Here is a 19370-nt window from a genome sequence, read left to right on the forward strand (position 1 = left end):
CAGAACCACCCAAGGAAGGTTTGCACAGGATGAACGGCATAGCATTTCAGCCTATAATAGACTGACTGCTAAGAACTGCCTTCGCCTCACTTCTTCACATGCCCCATGGAGCTATTTTTACAGAGCACCACTGTTAGGCAGTGGACCACTTTGGGTCGGGTCCTCAGCAATCTTGCAAGAAGTTGCAAAGATCACTTGCTGTAGTTGGTGTCTTTTATGTAGCAAACATGCTTTGCCTCGGGGTTGAAGTTTTGCAACAGGTGCAAGTCTGTTGAAATATGGAGTGCAGCTGTTGCAACAAGTAATCGCTCTCATTCCTGTGCTGTTTATTGACCTGGCCCAAGGCTTCAGCCACTTGGTGCTGGACTTTGCTTCTTGATAGCCAAAGGTCAAGAGTTACGTTCTAATCTGGGCTGCTGCCTCAGCTTTGCTTCTACAGACCAGAGGGGTTGGTAACAAAAGCGATGGGTGAGGGGGAAGTCCCAATTGGGGGGACTAGTTGGAAAAAAGGCATATGGTTCTTAAAACTCCAGAGCTGGGACTGCACAACAAAGGAAGCCATGATAAGTCCGTAAGCGAAGTTCCAATATCCACTCGGGGAAACAACTTTATATGGACCAGCTTTGCCAATGTAAATAGGATACCAATATTCCTGCACTGCGGGGGATTGGAATAGATGTTCGTTGGGGTCTCTTCCAATTCTACAATTCTGTGATCCCCATGCTGTAAGCCCTGCAAAAATGCTTCTCAAAGGCACACACACGTCACTTTCATGTGAAAAGTTAGAATGACCTTCCTGCATGTCAGTTCCGCATGGACCTCCCTGCCTGTGTCTGCTCCAATAAAAAAGCCAAGTGCAAAGCAGTCTCGTAGTTTCTACCAGCTTGCAGCATATCATAAGCTACCACTTCTCTTACAAGGCCATGTAAACATAAGCATTCAGCTTCCCACCACCTTCAAATAGGCATGTACCACTCCATAAGTCCACGCGTTTGCTGAGGCCAGTCCCTGCTGGGGCCATTCGCATTCCCTGTCTTGTGCTTACCATTAGCCACTTTCAAAGAGCTGCTACATTCATGAGTGGGTGGCATGGACAACTGCCCTTGCCCTGCCTCAAGCCACAGTTCCAAGAAGGTTCGCACAAGCTCCTGCAGCAGAGTGACGTAATGGTTGGAAACCACAGCGTTGCTCTCAAAGAGGTGGTTGCCCAGGGATGAGAATAGACTGGGCTCCTCACTCACATCTGCCAAGATGGCCAGCTGCCGCGCCAAGAACCCGTGGTGGCTGGAGTCTCCAAGGAACAAGGAAGGCAGGCCAACAACCTGCTTTGCTCGGCGGATCACCTTTTGTACGGACTCTGCTGGGAGGTACTTTCTTCCCTTGCTCTCCACGCACAGCAGGGCACTGCCCGCAGGAACACCCGTACAAGGGCACAAGAGGGCAGCGCGGCATTCGGCGCAGGAGAGGAGGGGCAGCAGCTTCCCCAAAACCCCCCAGGAAATGCAGGCAATGGCGTCTTCCTCCAACTCGGCCAGAAAGGCTGGGGCTATGCCCTGTGTCTCTCGTGGAGGCCCAGTGCCCCGAGGCCAGTGCCAGATCTGCCCGCGAGCCGGAGGCCAGGAAGCCTGCAACTGGAGGTTAGTTCTTCTGCGTAAGGATATGTCAAGCAGGTTTGGTGGGTCGAGGCCCAGACCAGAAAGAGCTCTGTTCAAGACAAGCCTGTATGCCTGCTGGAAGGTCCATGCGGGGCCAACACCTTTGTGCCCACGGGCTTGCTGTATGGCTCCCCTGCACCACTCCAGAGGGTCCAGGCTCCACCAACAGGACATCAAAGAAGTAGTGGGCTCGTCTTCTGCCTGTAGATGGGTCTGCGCCAGCCACTGAAAGCTGCGCAGGTTCACCAGGAAGCCAATGAAGCCCCATCGATGCCTGCTCAGCCCTACCAGCTCCCCGGTGGCCGTGCGGAGTTTGCGAAGCAGGTTCTCATACTCGTTGCAGAGGTTGTTGAGGGCGCTGGCACTAGCGCAGGAGAGGGGAGCCTTGAAACCTTTCCCATAGATGCTGCAGCTGCTGCACGCGTCAAAAATGGCACTCAGCAGCCCGATAAAGTGGGCGATGGCTTCATGACCCTGAAATTGAGGCAGGCCGAGCCTCGCTGCAAAATGCAAGGCCTGAACCGTGCCCTCGCTGAACAACTGCGTGGCCCCATTTCCCCACACCTGCTGTTCCTGCGGGCTGATCGCTCCGGCCTGGCATGCCGCCCGGAGCACCACTTCTTCCCGCAGAGCCCCGAGATGCAGGAGGTAATCCCAGCAGACCGCCTTGCCGCTCACCTGGAGGCTGCCGGCGGCTTGCAGCAAGCGGTGGATCAGCGTCAACAAATGGCTGGGATCGAAGTAGTATGCTATTTCCAGCGTAGGAGTAGCTGGATGGAAAAATGTGGACTTGACAAAGAGGCCGTCCACCACCACTCCCAGCCGCCTGGCTGTCTCGATATTGGGAGCTGTGGCATCAGACGTCACAGAGACCACCTGCACGCCAATGTCGTACAGTTTGAGGATACAGTGGCATAGGAGCTGGGCTTGTATGTCCCCTCTAAGGGTGGCAAGGAGGAAGTAGCCAACAGGCACTATCCACCGGCCTTGGAATCCAACAGCCACAAACAGGAGGGCTTCTCCGGCTGCCGAAACCTCATCCGCATCATATTTACCAGCACCAAAGTCCATCAAACCGTGCAAACGCCCGGTGGAAGGGTCATAGTGGCTTCTCCTTTCCAAAGGGATGGAGCCCATAAGGAGAGAGCACAACTTGAAGGTTTTCTCCCCTGCTTGAGATCTCTCCGCCAGAGCATCAAAGGCTTGTTGGCTGAATCCCGGTTCGTAATCCAGGTTTGAGAGCCACCTATGAGGGAAGAAGCATGGGAAAGAAAGCTAATCAGCTCCATGTTTGGTTCAAACAAAAATCTTTCTTCTACTGCCAAACTTCAGAGCCTGAGGATAGTATGTTTCTTTGCCCTCGTGCTTAAGAAAAATCAAAGCATGATGTTACTTTCATAAACTATTTTAGGCCATGCTTGTGCTAGAGGGCCTGAGAATAGTTCCACGTGGGAAGGGAGAGCTTGCATCAGTTCTGCTTATATACTCTAGTTCTCTTTGCAGTATTTGAAATCCAGAAGAAGAAAAAATCTCCCATAAACCATCAGGTGAGCTTGAAAGCCTGTTTTCTTCCCAACACACCAAATCATCCATGTGGTTTCCTTTAGGCTAACAGTGCATTTGGCACAGTTTGTGTGGGTCACTCTTAGGTTGCTTCCCAATGGGCTCATAGTGCTATCTAATTGCTGCCTTTCTGTGAACTGCAAGCGGAGTAACAATTGACTTTCCATAGTGCAGGGCACTTTGTGCTTTTCCCACGTGCACATCCCCACCACATTGTGTCCACCACTCTCTACACCACTACTTTATGAGTCCATTTTTAACACCTATATTTTAATTATCACTGAAAGATGTTTCTGGCTCTTGAAATTAAAGAGGCACATCATTATAGCACGGTACTTTGATTTTGCCAAGTGCCGGTTGTGTGGTTCTGTGATACACGTGCCTTTGCTATGTCTGCTTTTCTTGACGTTTCCATAGTCCAAATTTGTTTTCCCCATATCTGGGCTCTCACAGAATAGCAGAGTACGTTTTCTAGTGACACATCTGATTTTAGTGTTTTAACCGATTTTTACCATTTTGCATTGTATCTCTTGTACAGTGGTACCTTGGGTTACAGACGCTTCAGGTTACAGACCCCGCTAACCCAGAAATAGTACCTCGGGTTAAGAACTTTGCTTCAGGATGAGAATAGAAAGCGTGCGGCAGCAGCGGGAGGCCCCATTAGCTAAAGTGGTGCTTCAGGTTAAGAACCGTTTCAGGTTAAGAACGGACCTCCAGAACGAATTATGTTCTTAACCCGAGGTACCACTGTAAACCACATAGAGACTATTGTAGTTAAGTGGCACGTGTGTCTTATGATATTTTTTAGCTTATTTCTTTGGTGCCACTGAGTGTTTGGATGGATGGGAGAAGACCAACCAATTCAGACTATCTTTCTTAGTTTGCAATCCTATATGTACGTATGTGGGACAGAGAGAGAGAGAGAGAGAGAGAGATCATAATTTTTTTAAGAGAGCAAGACATATTTCTGAGAAAACCTTTAGAGGCTTGCAGTGATGCTTATACCTCCAAAGTCTAGTTTTATCAACTAGCACAGATGTTTCCTTTTCCTTGTGAATTGTCCATTCCTCTGCTTCCTTTTGCTAATAAATCTGATCCTACTTTAACCTCCAATGGATGAAAAGCTTAACTTCTCTCTCTCCTCTCTCTCTCTCTCTCTCTACACACACACACACACACACACACACACACACACACACCACACACTACATTCAAGTCTTTTGTTCACCTTGGCTTTCCCCTGATCAGTTTACCTCTCTCAAATTGCTTCCATACAACAATGTGATGCCAAGCCAGTGCAGAGGTTGTACTATCATGCTGTACTAAACAAGGGACAGCCCAGGTTTAAATTCTGACTCAGTCCTGAAGCTCCCTAGATGACCTTGGGTCAGTCACCATCTCTCAGCTTAACTTGCTTCACAGCGTTGTTGTGAGGATAAAATGGGGGTCGGACATGGAATCAAGTATGCTACCTTAGGTTCCCTGGAGGAATTTGGGATATAAACAAAGGGCCCAATTCAACTAACCAGTCTCACTTGTGGAAGCCTGTGCAAGGACTTCCGCTAGTGCAATGAAGGTTTCTCCCTATCCTCCCACTGCATGCCCCCTGCACCTCTGATAACAGCTCTGAGGCAGTCAGGAGAACCCCCAGAAGAGCAAGCGTGAGCTGACAGTGTGATCTGTTTAGGGCTACACTGAATTCCTCCCATAATAACCCATGTAAAGTGATCAATTAGTTGGCTAGTACATTTCTCAAATCTTTCAAGGTTCAATTCCAGTAACCTTGAAAGATTAACCATTTCGCCCCAGCATGCCTTCAAGGTCAGAGGTTTCTTGACCAACTGCATTTGGTGAAGTAGCAGTGCAATCCTAGCCATGTCTACAGAAGTAAGTCCTATTGAATTTCATGGGGCTTACTCAGAATAAATGGTGTTGGGCGGCAGCCTAAGCTATTGTTTACAAAAGTCCATGCATCGATAGTCTTCATGGTGCCACAGGCATCCATCTGTCCCTTGCAGGATGTCAAACTCATTTTTATCTGTCATCCAGCTCAGTCATCCAGCCCTAAATCCTGGGTTACCAACAGTTATATCCTCATGGTTTGACAATTTCCTCCTTTTGCCCAATATTGCATTTTTAATGAAAGCTTTTCCAGGGGATCTGCAAATATCTCCTCTGAGGAACCTGATTTTCAGATTTGGGCTCTTCTTTTTGGAACAAAGGAATTTGCCCTACTTTCCTTGAGGGATTGTTACATTTGCCTGGAATTTGGTTTCCGGCAACCTGAGTGAAGGCATTCTTGATACAGGGCCTCTGAGGGTGGAACTCCCTTCCCCTCCAGATAACATCTACGGCAGCTCTCAGGAGTTTTTGCAGCTAGTGAAAACTTTTTTTTCCATCTGGACATTTGGCTGAATTTCTCTGTCTCCTCTGCACCTCAAACTTCATATTTGCCCTTGTGGATTGTTTGATGTGGAATTTACTTGTGTAGCATGAGAACAGAGGAAGCTGCCTTATACCAAGTCAGACCACTGCTTCATCTAGCTCCACAATGTCTGCTCTGGCTGGCAGAAACCCTTCAGGATTTGGGGCAGGAGCCTTTTCCCAGCTCAGGGACTGAACCAGGGACCTTCTGCTTGCAAGTCAGATCCTCTGCCATTGTGGTCCTTCAGAAGACGGCCCAAGAGGTGTCATCCATGTCTGAGCAGTCAGTGGCAAATCTTACAAAGAAAGCTTGCAGACAAAGTTCAGGAGTTCCTCTAGGTCTGTATGTGAGGTGTCCCGACATAATGAAGTAGTGTGTTTTCAGGCATTCCCCACCCCTCTTTCTTTTCTCCCATCTTAAAAGTGTCACACTGGAAAAAGTAGTTTCTTCAGCAAGCTAGAATGCATATATGTCTGTGCACTGTTGCTTTGCAATGTTTGCCCCTAGTTAACACAAACAAGATACAAATAAGAAAGACATACGTGCGAAGGGTGGTGGCCTCTGGGAGCTGGAATGTCTTCTTCACGAATTCATAGGCCTTGGCTGAGAACAAATGCAGCGAGACGGCAAAGTTGCGGGTGGCAGCTGGGTAGTTCTCGCACAGGGCTCCCTCACACTGCAAAGTGAGCTGCAGGTCTGCTGAAGTAAAGAGGGTTCCTCAAACAAGGGATGGACAGTGAGGTGAAGCTAATTTGGGGTGATGCTGCAGAGGAAGAGTCTTTAACATTGGCCTCAGCAGTGACTCTGCTGCATTCAGACTGGAGGCTGGGAGAAGATTCAACATCCTCTATTTTCATGGGGAAGGAAACTGGGTCCAAAACCCAGGAGGATTGGGTGACCAAGAAAGCAGAGAAGGATGTACTCAAAGTTATTAAGGGTTTGGGGAAGTGGGGGAGATTTGTAGCAATTGCATACTGAGCACAACTGGCCAGTCGGAAATGCTGAGGAGGTAATCAAGTGAGGTAGGGGGGCTGAAACAATGCCAATATATTCCACATCTGGCAACCAATGTGCTCCTTTGGTTTCAGAAAGTACATGGGTAGATGACTCTAAAAAGCCCAGGACACAATTTTTTCACGGCCTTCTAGCAGCTGCGGTGGTTCATTTACCAGAAGTAATGTATTTAGTGTTAACTCTGGGAGCGTATACTTGATTCTGACCAAACTAAGCCTCCTTAGGCTTAATATACATAATATACATAAGGAGGCATAGTTTGGTTAGAATCAAGTATACACTTCAAGAGTTAACACTAAATACATTACTTCTGGTGCGTGAGCCGCTAGAGGGCTGTGAAAATTACCCCACGCATCTTAACCAAGCCTTGAAGCTGGTTTGTATCATGGCTCCCTCCGTGGAACCTTGAATGATTCTGAAACTGCACTGGTCTTATTGCAAAGGCCTCTGGCATGAAGAAGAGCCCCTTTGGCAAGGCTTACGGTGCTTACCGCTGAACTGGGAGCGCAGCGTGTGTTCCATGTCCTTCTGGAGGAGATGCTGCTCCCGCAGGCTCTCCAGCACACTCCACAGCTCCTGCTGATAATAGGAGAGGCGGCGCTGGGCTGCGTCCTGCTCCCGTTCAGTCCCCTGCACTGGGCCAGTGGGGATCAGAGACTTGGTTCTGCTGCCCATAGCTTCACTCAGACTATACTGATGCTCCGCTTGGATGAGCTCCACCTACAGGAAGACAAAGAAGACCCGTTGCTCCATCTCTTTAATTCTCTCACCATAACTTCCATGTCCTCCCAGCACCCAATGTTTGTCCATGCGGATTTTCCACAAAGGGCTGGAATTGCTTATTCCTGAAAACTAAACTGACTTCGCCTTTCTCCTTTGCCTTGATTTTCCTTTTAGCCTCTCACCACAGCCAGAGTAAACCCTTCCCAGACTCCCTTCTCCCATCAGATTCACAATAGTTAGTGGATGTGGCCACTCTCCCTCTTTAAAGCTAACTTAGGATACTGTGATGGAAGTCAGGTTCTGCAGTTTGCTCCAGGAGCAAAGAATGTAAAGTTCTACCTTTGTACAGTAGGCTGGTTCTACTCACACTTACACACCACCTCCATCCAGGCCCACAAGAAGCATTATTTGAGGTCAAGGATACATTCCAGCCAGGCACAAACACTCAAGGAGGATGCAATCTAAGAACAATTAGGGATGTGGCCTTGGAAGAGTGGGTGTGGCCTGGGGAGTGTCCAGAGGGCCAGAGAGGGACCTGGAGGGCCACATTTCACCCATGGGCCTGAGGTTCCCCATCTCCGCTATAGGCTTTGTCCAAGTCCCAATGGTAATATAAGCTACATGCTAGAGCATTTAGTGACACACAGTTTTGTAATTTTAGATTCTGGACTTAACGGTCTCCTGGTGGGGAGGAGAGGCCCTTCATATGGTAATGTCCACTACTTTTTTCAGAATTTGGAGCCAGCTCTGCTGTGTTTAGCGTTCTCCTGCTCATTCTTCTGTGTGGGGCCCTTGACCTCTGCCCCAAAGTCCTTCCCAACAGCTGCATTGCTGGCACTGGAGAAGGCACCAGCTACCCTTGCTGGTATACGTACTGCTTTGGCTTGTGCAGGAGATGAGTCAGCTGCTGGAGTAGCTTCGCTGATACTAGCCACTGGCCAACTGATGCCCATGGTTTTGACAGACTTGGATGGATGTTTCCCTTTTGTTGGTTCCTGTATTGAGAAAGAGTTCAAATGAATTAGACATAGCAATTCGACCAAAAAAAGAAAAAGGCCTAGTTGAAACAGACTGGATAAGCTAATGCTGTAGTAGAAGGCAAAAGTGAACAAAAAATAATCCCCAACAACATTGCCATGGTATTACTGGAACTAATTAAGCATACTTCAAACTTTAGAGGCTGGATCCAGCTTATGCCTTAGTCCCACACAATTAATGAGGCAACTTACTCATGACTATCTTAAATTTCATCCATTTAACTGGGTGAAAAGTTAACCGCTCGGCTGCAATCCTAGATACACTTATCTCAAAGTCCCACTGAAGTCAGTGGGATTTACTTATGTGTAGACATGTGTTGATTGTGGCATTATGTTTGATCCAACCTACTCTCTATGTTATTTTCTCATTGTCAGGCAAACCCAGATTTATTTCAAATGAAGAAAAAAGGCATTTCTGAGACCAGAATACAGATGAGGGCTTATGTATTGGAATAGCCATCCACTACAAAACTAATTCACTGCACAATAAAGGTAACATTGTCAGAGACAGTTGTTCTCTTAGCCTCCTCCATGGTGTGCTGGTTTTCCAGTGTCTGACTTCAAACACAGAATTCCTCGCCTGTGCTCTGAAATAGTATAGTCTGAAGGTTAAGACACATCCCTTTTCCTCAACACCAGCTGTCAGGCATGGGAAGGGAATGAATTCTGGACTCTCGGAACAGAGACACGCAATGCCTACACTGATTTGACAGCAACTCTCCATGGCTCTAGGCAGGAGTCTTTAGCCAGCACTACCTCGAGATGCCAGACATTGCACCTGGGCCCTTCTACATGCAATGCAAATATTCTGCCTCTGCATCACCTTGCTTCCCCATTATTATCAGTGGGATATGGAAGGAAAACTGGCTTTGGAAGTAAAGCTTTGTAGCCTTTTCAGACAGAGGCCTAATCTCAAGCATGCCAGCTCTTCAGGTGCAGATTATTATATCAAACTTCCTAAAACATTTCCGATGCTGTTGGGCTACAAGGTACACACCAAAACGACTATAAAAATCTATGCCCAATGACCACTACAGAAAATACACCAAAGACAAAAGAAAAGGAAGAAAATTGCACAGATGAATATGGTTCCTAAGGCATTTTGAGAACCAAAGGGGGGGGGGGATGCTTCTTAATAAAAACTGCTTGGAACATTCCCCCACCCCACTGCAGCACACCTAAACATATTCCCCCCGCCCCCACTTTGACGTAGTGGGAACCATATCCATCTCTGCAGCTGTCCCTTTTTTTGTTTTAGGACTATGGAAATCCTCTGCTGAGCCCACAAGCCGGTGGCAGAACAGGAAAAGTGCTGGGAGACCTTGACCTTGATCAAAAGCTGCAATGTTAAATGCACTTACACAAAGAGGGGTACAACCAATAGGATACAATGGCACTTAACCTCTGACTAAATATGGATAGGACTGTTGGAAATGTTTGATAACAAAGTGTATAAGAAAGAAGGGAAACTCTGCAATGTGTCTTCCTCTGGGAGAGTTATCAGCTGAAGTGTGGGATGCAAATTTTCAAAATAAGATAAATCCGATAGGTAGATAGATAGATAGATAGATAGATATACTGCTACTTAAAGTGTCCCTGAATTTGGTGCATTTGCCTGACCACCTTATTCCTGCTGTTCCCTGATCCTTCTGTGTCTTGTCCCTCTGTTGAAGTGTGAGCTAATTTTGGCAGGGTGCCAATATATTGACTACTGTACATTTAAGCACTTTAATAAATAGATTTCCCCACTGAATATTGCTCCCAGTACAGCAATCCCTTCCTTGTTCCTGTCTTCCATTTCTACATATAGTACTGTATTTCATGTCAGGCTATCATCTGGACACCCCTTCTATTGCCAACAAATGGTCTGTCCTAGCAGGTATCTGGATAAAGAAGTTCTTTTGTGGCTCCTTCTTCAATATATGACCCTTTGTCCGAGCAGCTGAATCAGAGACTCATAAAATGTGTTGGCACTTCTTCAGCTTTCCAGTTCCTGCTATTACCGAGCAAAAAGCTGATGAACCACAGTTCTTCTCTTCCATTCCCTTTACACATACACCCCCAAGGCCCGCTACCAATTCCCAAACTCTCGTCCTCCCTTGCTGCATTTTCCTTCCTTCAACCCAAGTTTGCAAGTTTAAGTAAATCCTCTCCCTATTCTGAATCCCACTGCTTTTGGCAATGTGTCTTTTTCCTTCGCATATTCCCACTTTCAATTCACTCTCTTGCACCTGTGTTCAGTGGATTACATACTAGGAAATGTGTTAATCTACTCAAAAATAAACACAATCACCTACAGCTTATTTTTCTTCATTTAACGGATGGTCTTAGAAGCCATTGCTTCCTGAGCAGCAGGGGTGAGGAAACTGTTTGGGCCCAAGAGCTGCACTGCCCCATGGAGAACCTTACAAGGTCCACATGCAAGCCATGGAGGAGGCCAGAGGCAAAATTGGGCGGGACACCGGATGGGACTCTTATCTTTGTACCATAGGCTACATCCTAGTCATGCAAAAGTCATAACAATCTGTACTCCCTGACCCCCACATACACACACCTTTCCATTCACACAAGCAAAAGGCATCATCACAGACATCTTCCAGCCAGGCAACAGTTCACAAGGAGGGCACAGAACAGGGACAAGGAAGGGTGTGGCCTAGTGAGAGTCATGAGGGCCTGAAAGAAAGGCCGAGAGAGCCACATTCACCCTCAAACCTGAGGTTTCCTAACACTGCTGAATGAGAAGGGAAAGGTGCCATGGAAAAGTGAGGTTGTATCAGATATTATTCATATGCAGAGAAGACCCACTGAAACTAACAGACATGACTAACTTGGGTTCTTTAATGGGCCTACACCAAGCAGAATTTAGTTGGAGTCAACCCTTAGAGGTTGCGGGTTTTAGACTGGACCAGAACCTGAGGTAGCACATATTTTAGGGACAAAGGAGATCTAGGAGGAGGGCCCTTGAGGTTAGTAAATGAGAATCAAGCTGCAGCTCAGAAATCCCTCAGTGTGGCCCAAATTGCTGAGCAAGGCAGACAATTAAAAAGTCCAGCTAAGCTGCCAAGGTGAGCTGCACTACAGCTTTCCTGACCAGGGAAGAGTCACTAGCAGGAAGCCTTTCCTGTCCTGTACAAGGAAGACAAACATCCCTAATGCCAGCAATTCTTACATTTCTGCTGCCTTCACAGAAAACCAGGGGATGGGATCGGAAGCATCCACCTCTGCAGCTCTGTAATGTCAGAGACTAGGAATGCTGACAGAAATTATGAGGCATTTGAGGGACCTGGGTAAGATTTAGGGACGAGAACCAGCCTTCTTGTTCCTGTACCACAACTCTTTCCCCTCTAGGACAGCATGACTCACACCAAGGAGGACAAGAGTTAAATCCCTGGGAAGTTAGTTTGCTTCTGTGAGTTGTGCAATGTCATTTCCCCACCCCTTTGGCTATAAAAAATTCAAATGACTTTCCATTCAAATGAATTTATTTCAACTTTTGGAAAGAGGCAAGGAGGGTGCACTCTCCCCAGGCGCTCGTTTTTTGGACTGAGGTAGCAAATCCAGTTATTACACCAGGGCCTTCTCACAGGATGTTGCGGTTACCTCACTAATCCAAACCAGATGTTGAGGATCCCAGAGACCATTGCTTTCTTCATGCAGTAACCCAGGCCTCTCCCAGATGTGAGCAAGATACCAAGGCTGAGAGAAACCCCCTCAGAAAGTCCAAACAGTACCAAATCAGACTACGCCATTTAGAAAGCATTTTGCATCTGCCTAGTTCTTTAAGAGGCCTGTGATTGTTCTACAAAGGCCCCAAACTAAACTCAGTTCTCCTTCTGTGAGAAGGATTACAAAACAGGCCACTCTGAAGCCTGAAGCCATGTACAGCCAGGTAGGCTGCATCTGGATAAAATCACTTCTTTTGGGATGCTTCCCACCCCCACCCCCGGCCATCTTCTGTGTTTGCCATTTCCTTCTACCTTCTATGACCCAAGATGAAAGCTTTCAATTGCCATAGGTAGCGCAAGATCTTCTGCCTCAATCCACAAAGGAGATCTACCTAGCCCAGCATCTTGCTTCAAAGAGTAACAAGCCACATGCTGCTAGGGACTTGCTTCAAATCTTAATGTAACCCAGGATACCCTGCCCTCTTGGACATTTTGTTCCTGCCGTAGCATGACATTTAACAACAGCTGTACATACTGAAACTTTGCATGGACAGTGCTTGCATTATTCAGGGACTGAAGACAAGGAGGCAGGGCACTCTCCTGAAACAAACACTTGGCAGTTAAGAGCAGTGTGCCTATGTTCAGAGGCATACAGATCACCCATTCTGAAAGAAAACAACAAGAAACACAGGACAGAAAGCCCCAGGGAGCTACGTTTTGGGCAGCCTATGCACTGATGAATACAACCAGCAATATAAAGGGGGAGAGTGGGGGAAAGGTCCCACATTGCAGCCAAATCTGATGTTCCCTCTTGTGGCAAAACCAAAATGTTATTCTGTGCAGAGATTCTTTTAGATTGGATCAGCAATACTTCCAGGAAAACAACCACCACCTCCCTACACCATGGAAGCGTGGAAAAAAGATTAGATATGAGGCAAACACAAAGAATTATGAAGTGGATATAAAGAGTGAGGGACACACAGTCTCCCCCCCCCCCTTTTTAAACGTCATAGCAAGGACAGAAAACATGATGTTCCGATGTTGTTGTGAATCCAACAGAGATGATGGGAATTGTATCTAACAACATCCCTACCTCTGACTTACAAGCTACAGACAAATCGAGACCTTTCTGCTCTAAATAAGTGAGAGGCAGGAACAAAACCTCAGTTCAACCCATCATCCATCTTTATTCATTGGGCTATACCAATCTCAGATCCTACAAAGATGTGCATCCAGAATAGACTTATCTGTAAGGTGAGAGTCTAGATGCTAACTTGTGTCAACATGCAGTCACATGGACACATCCCAGCTAACAACTAAACATTTAAGTTGACTAAGCTTTACTCAGAGTAGACCCACTGAAATGAATAAACATGACTAAGTTAGGGCCATTAAGTTCAATGGGTCTACTCTGAGTAAAACTTAGTTGAATGCTACCCTTGAACGAAGTAGCAATCTTATACTGTAAATACTGTAGGAAGAAGAGGGGAGATATCTGGCTACTGTACCAGGAGACCAGCCATTATATCTGAGGAAAACACACAACTCAGAAAGCATTGAAATGGTGTAAAAACAGCAACCGCCCTCCCCCACACTTCCTACTACAGTACAAAGAAACTCTGCCAAAGCCCACCAATCAGGGACTCTAGGTGATGGTGCCCACAAATGGAGGGAGCCAGCGAACTCTTAATGACTCAAACACACACACACAAAGAGCAGATGTCCATCACAACATGAGAAACCAGCAGTAACTCTGCTGCTTGAAGCCCCAAAACATCCCAATAAGCAGGGGTTCAAGACTCCTTTTGCTGCTCTCAAACACAATTTTGTAGCCAAAACACGCAAGGGAAAGGAAGAAGATCCCACCCAACATAGCACTCATGTTGTTCCCATAGCACATAAAGAGCCGATCCCAAGTGGTGCCGGAAAGAGGCAAGTTGAGGGGCAGTTCAAGGTCTAGGCAAGAAGTGTTCCAGCCTGGTACTGAGGTCTTTGAGCTGGAGCTACCGGAACCACACCCAGGGGTCCAGCTGAGTTCCATGAGCTGTTGTCAAAGAAAGACTCCCAAGTCTGGTACTTCCCTTTATGGACAGGTTTCCATTAGCTGTTTAAAACATTGTTGCTCCTACAAGCTCAGGGTCCATCCAGCCTTAGCTTCTGAGGCCAAACTCTCCCACTGTGCCAACAGCCCCACAGCGGCCTTGTCCAAGAGTCCCAACTTACTCATCTCCCCAGATCTAGTCAGGTCTGGGGCTTTGCTAAGTACTGGGGGCTCCAGGTCATCCTCCGATGAGGAATTCTCCAGCTAATACATAAAGATGCAGCCCAATTGCCTTCTAAATCCGGCCCGCGGACGGTCCAGGAATCAGCGTGTTTTTACATGAGTAGAATGTGTCCTTTTATTTGAAATGCATCTCTGGGTTATTTGTGGGGCATAGGAATTCATTCATTCCTCCCCCCCAAAAAAACATAGTCCGGCCCCCTGTCTGAGGGACAGTGGACCGGCCCACGGCTGAAAAAGTTTGCTGACCCCTGACATAGCAGCAGTAGTGGGGGCTCTCCAGCCTGCAAGATTATTTAGGCCCACCAGGCTGCCCCATTTGGCCTGTGAAGGCGTTTTGGTCAATCCAAGCCCATCTGTCCTACACCGGACGTCATATATGTCATCAGGTGTCAGGCAAGCAAAGACAAAGCTGGGCCAAAAACGGTCTTGCTTGCAAAGCAGCTGATTGCAGGCACCTACAAAGTACTGTGCCCTTGGTTTGATTTCAAGCTGTGCAGGTCAAAGGAAGATGGGTCACCTGGCATTATGGTGATGTTGGCTGACTGACAGGTGGGCAACCCCATCCACTCATTAAAGTTGGCCCCTGGGTGGTGGGGAACATAAGGACCCTCAAGTCTTCTGACCAGCCAATTCCCCACTCCAGAATAGGGCATGGAGCTGAGAAGCAACCCATGCCCACTCAGCTAGTGTAACTGTAGTATCAAATTACAATGAAATTCTCTCCCACTGAATAATATTAATTATTATTATTAATTATTATTATTATTTATTACTTAAACCGCAGACATCCAACTGGCTTGCCCCAGACACTCTGGGCATCTTTCAACATAATATAAAAACATAGTGAGACATCAAACATTAAAAACTTCCCAATACAGGGCTGTATTTGGAAAGTTGTGTAATTGTTCATTCTTTGACATCTGATGTGGGGGCATTCAACAGGGCGAGTGCCACTACTGAGAAGGCTCTCTGCCTGGTTCTGTGTAACTTCACTTCTCACAATGAGGGAACCACCAGAAGGCCCTCAGAGCTGGACCTCAGAGCTGAATGATGGGGGCAAAACTGCTCTTTTAGGTATACAGAGCCGAGGCCATGAAATCAGTGAGACCTGAAATTTCTTAAACTTGAATAGATTCTGCCTGAACTTGCAAGCAGAAATGGAAACACTGCAACCAGGGTGTGGCCCAAACTCAGTGAAACGTTACACAAAGTGGCCATTGTCTGCCGAGCAATCATGTGTGGGTTTGCATATTGCAGGGTTCCCCACAAAGCACTCCAGTGTTAAAAAAACAAAACCCCAACCTTCTAGATGTCCGTCCCCCCCGTTATGTAAACCTAATAAGCAACCTGGAGGAAACTAAAATCTGGATCAAGTAGAGGAACTCTAAAAAAGAAATAGAAACATAAAGATACCCTGAAATACACATAAATTGGTCAGTCAACACGTTTTGAATTAATGCTCAAGGTGGTATAGAAAAGTTGAATACAATGGAAATAAGAGCTAAATATAACCTCCATTCTTCCTGTGTGCTAATATAATGTTACTGTTAAAACCTTCCTACCCTACAGCAATGAAATATGGAGTGACACTGTGACATAAAGAGGAAATGGGGGGGGGGGGGGAACGATGACATTTTATTACAGTGGTACCTCGGGTTACATACGCTTCAGGTTACATACACTTCAGGTTACACACTCCGCTAACCCAGAAATAGTGCTTCAGGTTAAGAACTTTGCTTCAGGGTAAGAACAGAAATCAGGCTCTGGCGGCGCAGCAGCAGCAGGAGGCCCCATTAGCTAAAGTGGTGCTTCAGGTTAAGAACAGTTTCAGGTTAAGAACGGACCTCCGGAACAAATTAAGTACTTAACCTGAGGTACCACTGTACAAGCAAATCTTCCAGAAGCATAGAAATGAACAGCGCAACTAGATAATGTGCAGGGGTGTGGGAAGTGTATTTACAGAACAATCCTATTCTCGTGCTATGACAAAGAGGCAGTAGATAAGTCACCACTTTGTTGGCTGAATAGCTGCCACACCCAATGCAAGCTCAACCTGAAACAGTGTGATGTGGAACACACAGCACAGAAATGCCAAAAGCAGTATAAACACAACAGACACAAACTTACTTCCCCTAGAAACATCCTAAAGCCTACCAGTTAAGGACCATGCCTGGAATGAGAGCCAGTGTAGCGTAGTAGGGAGAGTATTGGACTAGGACCTGGAAGAACGGAGTTCAAATCCCCACTCAGATATGAAGTACACTGGGTGACTTTGCGCTAGTCACATTCTCTCAGCCTAACAAGTGTGTTGCAATAGTGAAATGGAGATGGGGACAACCATGTATACCACCTTGAACTCCTGGAGGAAAGGCAGGATATAAATGTAATAGTGAAGGATGCCCACCAATGGGGCATTTGGCCTCCCACTCATCCCTCCTAGCCCCAACATCCAATTATAGGTGCTAGGAGCACAAGGGTTGCAGGAGAAGTTGTTAGAAAAGTGCAGCAGGGCTTCTGCTAAACCCTGCAGCCCCTCAACCAGCAGAGAGTGGGCCTTTTCTGTGGTGGCTCCTCATCTGTGGAATGCTCTCCGCAGAGAGGCTCACCTGCCACCATCATTACATGTCTTTAGGTGCCAAGCAAAAACATTCCTCCTTACCCAGGCCTTCAGCCATTAAATAATCTATGGCTTGTTAAATGTGTTTGTGGCAGGGACTGTTATTGTGAATATTTTATTAGCATGCATCTATAATTATGCTCTGCATTATGTTTTTTTATTATTATTATGCTCCTTGAAATATGTTCTTGATGTTGTACACCTCCCTGGAATCTTTGGATAAAGGGTGGTATATAAACTGAATAAATAATAATAATAATCTTCACTTTAGGATTGTGCCCTTAAGTTTCTGGTATCTTCTTACACCAAGCACCTCACATGTCCTCCACCACACAGCATATATTGTATAATAATATTATGGCTCCCTCCAGTGGATCATGCTGTTGATGCACTGGGAGAGGGAATCAAACACTTTTCCAAACTTTGAGGCTACTTGTTGCTGGGAACAGAGCAAGGGCAACAACATGAATTGGTGTGAGATAATCTTCAAGTGTACCAACATAGCGTCAGCAGCACTGTTTTTATTATGACTGCTTGCAGTCTTGTCTGCCTTGGTAAAAGAAACCCTTATTACCCCATGAAATAAGGCAGCATGGCTTGGATCATGAGCAAGAACATCAAGACACATGGAAAGAAGAGTAGCAATTACTGACAAGAACACATGACCAGCATGTCAAAGTTTAGAGCCCTACTGGATCATATCAAAGGGCTGTTTAGACCAGTGGTGGCACACCTTTTTTCAGACCAGGCTCCCTATTTCCTTCTGAGCGCCACATGCCAGTGGTGGGTGGGGCAGTAGCAAAAGTAGGCCGAGCAATGAATGCAAATTTTACCTTTCTACACACACTTACACATCATACACCCCTCTTTATCTTCCATCCAGACAAGCAAGACACATCATTAGAGTTCCAACTAGGCAACAATATTCAGGGTGTGAAGGGTATCACCTGGGAAGAGTTCCAAGTGCCAGAGAGAGAGGTCTGGAGGACTGTGTTTGGTCCCCAGGCCTGAGGTTCTCCATCCCTGATTAAGACCAACATCTTGGTTCCCAGTTACCAACCAGATGCTCTGGGAAGCCCAACATGAGGGTAAAAACCATCCCGTCCCCCCCAGTAAATGGCAATTCAGAGACAGTTGGAGCTGGCCTATGACCATCATGATTAGTTACAACTGATACTTTTAAGAGCAAAGTGGGAAATAAGATTATCTAAATCCTCGTGTTAAAACTCGACTGTTAGCTGACTGTGCCTCTTCAGACTGTGGGTGGGTGATCAAACGGAGAAATGCTTTCTGATATTTCAGATATACACTTGTCTGTGCAGAAAAAAATATCAGTGGGAGGGAATTTGGACACTCATTCCTCACTTGTAGCCTTTAAGAATTTGGTGGAGCACGTGGCTTCTATACAACTGAGCATCACAGGTGCCAACTCCTAGGGGCTGTGGGGGCTTTGACCCCCACAATAAAATATTTAAGGGGGCCAGACCCCCACAAAGTTGATGGGAATTTCCATTCAAATGGTGTGTGTGCACTGTGTCATGTGATCGATTATGTGGGGCGGGGTTTACCTGGGCCCCCACAATATTTTATTCAAGTTGGCACCCCTGCTGGGCATTCAGAAGCATCACTGCCTCTGACAGCAGTGCAGCCCCATGAATCCTCTTTTATAGGCACCTAAGCTGGTGGCCACCACTGGGGGAGCGGTCACAGATGGAGGCTAATACTCTGCTTTAAACCATGGTAGAGCATTGGCTACTTGGTGGCCCTGCCTGGCAGGACTCTCCTCCCTTTTCTGGCACTGGGATACCTTGAAGGAGAACACGGAGGGGATCACGCCCGCCTTCAGCCTCTTCTGTCCTCCATACACCTCGAAATCATCCTGGAAGAAATGATCTGAGCAGATGCAGGCGCCTGAGCCTGGGATCCACAGCTTCCTGGAGCCGGGCTCGATGCGATTCACAGCCAGCATCCACTTCTTCCTCAGTTCGTGGGCTTTGGGGAAGCTGGAGGAAGAAGAGATGAGAAACTATAAATCCCACTGACTTTCCCCACATGGGCTGATGGTGCAGGTGACGACACCGACTGACACAAAGCCCCGCCCACAACCTCACACCGGGCCCCACCCAGACCAGGCCCCGCCCCCTGTTAGCCAAAGCCCCGCCCCCACCGTTAATTGGCTTAGAACCAGCCACACTCTCCATGAGGAGGCCCCATTAAGGTATTCAGACCTGTGGAATGAGAGGCCCTTGGCCCGGTTCTCCCGCGTGTCCCGGTTGGGGCAGTTAACGGCCGAGCAGGCTTTAGGCATCGTCTCCGACTCCGCGGCGAAAAGCCCCAATCCCGGCTCCCGCCAAGCGCGGTTACTTTGCCTCGAGCGTCATGGCGGC

General features: G+C 47.1%; 1 protein-coding gene across 2 annotated transcripts; it reads right to left on the reverse strand.

The window, feature by feature from the left end:
* Positions 1 to 576: 576 nt before the first annotated feature.
* Positions 577 to 19344, reverse strand: THAP9 (THAP domain containing 9). 2 transcript variants are annotated; one of them, XM_077928594.1, is made up of 6 exons: positions 19212 to 19344; positions 18791 to 18986; positions 8256 to 8375; positions 7149 to 7377; positions 6186 to 6339; positions 577 to 2901 (listed from the first exon to the last, which is right to left on the reverse strand). In XM_077928594.1, the coding sequence occupies exons 1-6, from the start codon at positions 19289 to 19291 to the stop codon at positions 957 to 959; spliced, it is 2724 nt and encodes a 907-aa protein (XP_077784720.1). In that variant the 5' UTR covers positions 19292 to 19344; the 3' UTR covers positions 577 to 956. The 2 variants fall into 2 exon arrangements, with proteins under 2 accessions (XP_077784720.1, XP_028582360.2); XM_028726527.2 differs by having other exon boundaries at positions 6186 to 6342.
* Between the last annotated feature and the right edge of the window lie 26 nt (positions 19345 to 19370).

This window comes from Podarcis muralis, chromosome 1 (assembly GCF_964188315.1).
Source record: "Podarcis muralis chromosome 1, rPodMur119.hap1.1, whole genome shotgun sequence".
NCBI classification, from domain to species: domain Eukaryota; kingdom Metazoa; phylum Chordata; class Lepidosauria; order Squamata; family Lacertidae; genus Podarcis; species Podarcis muralis.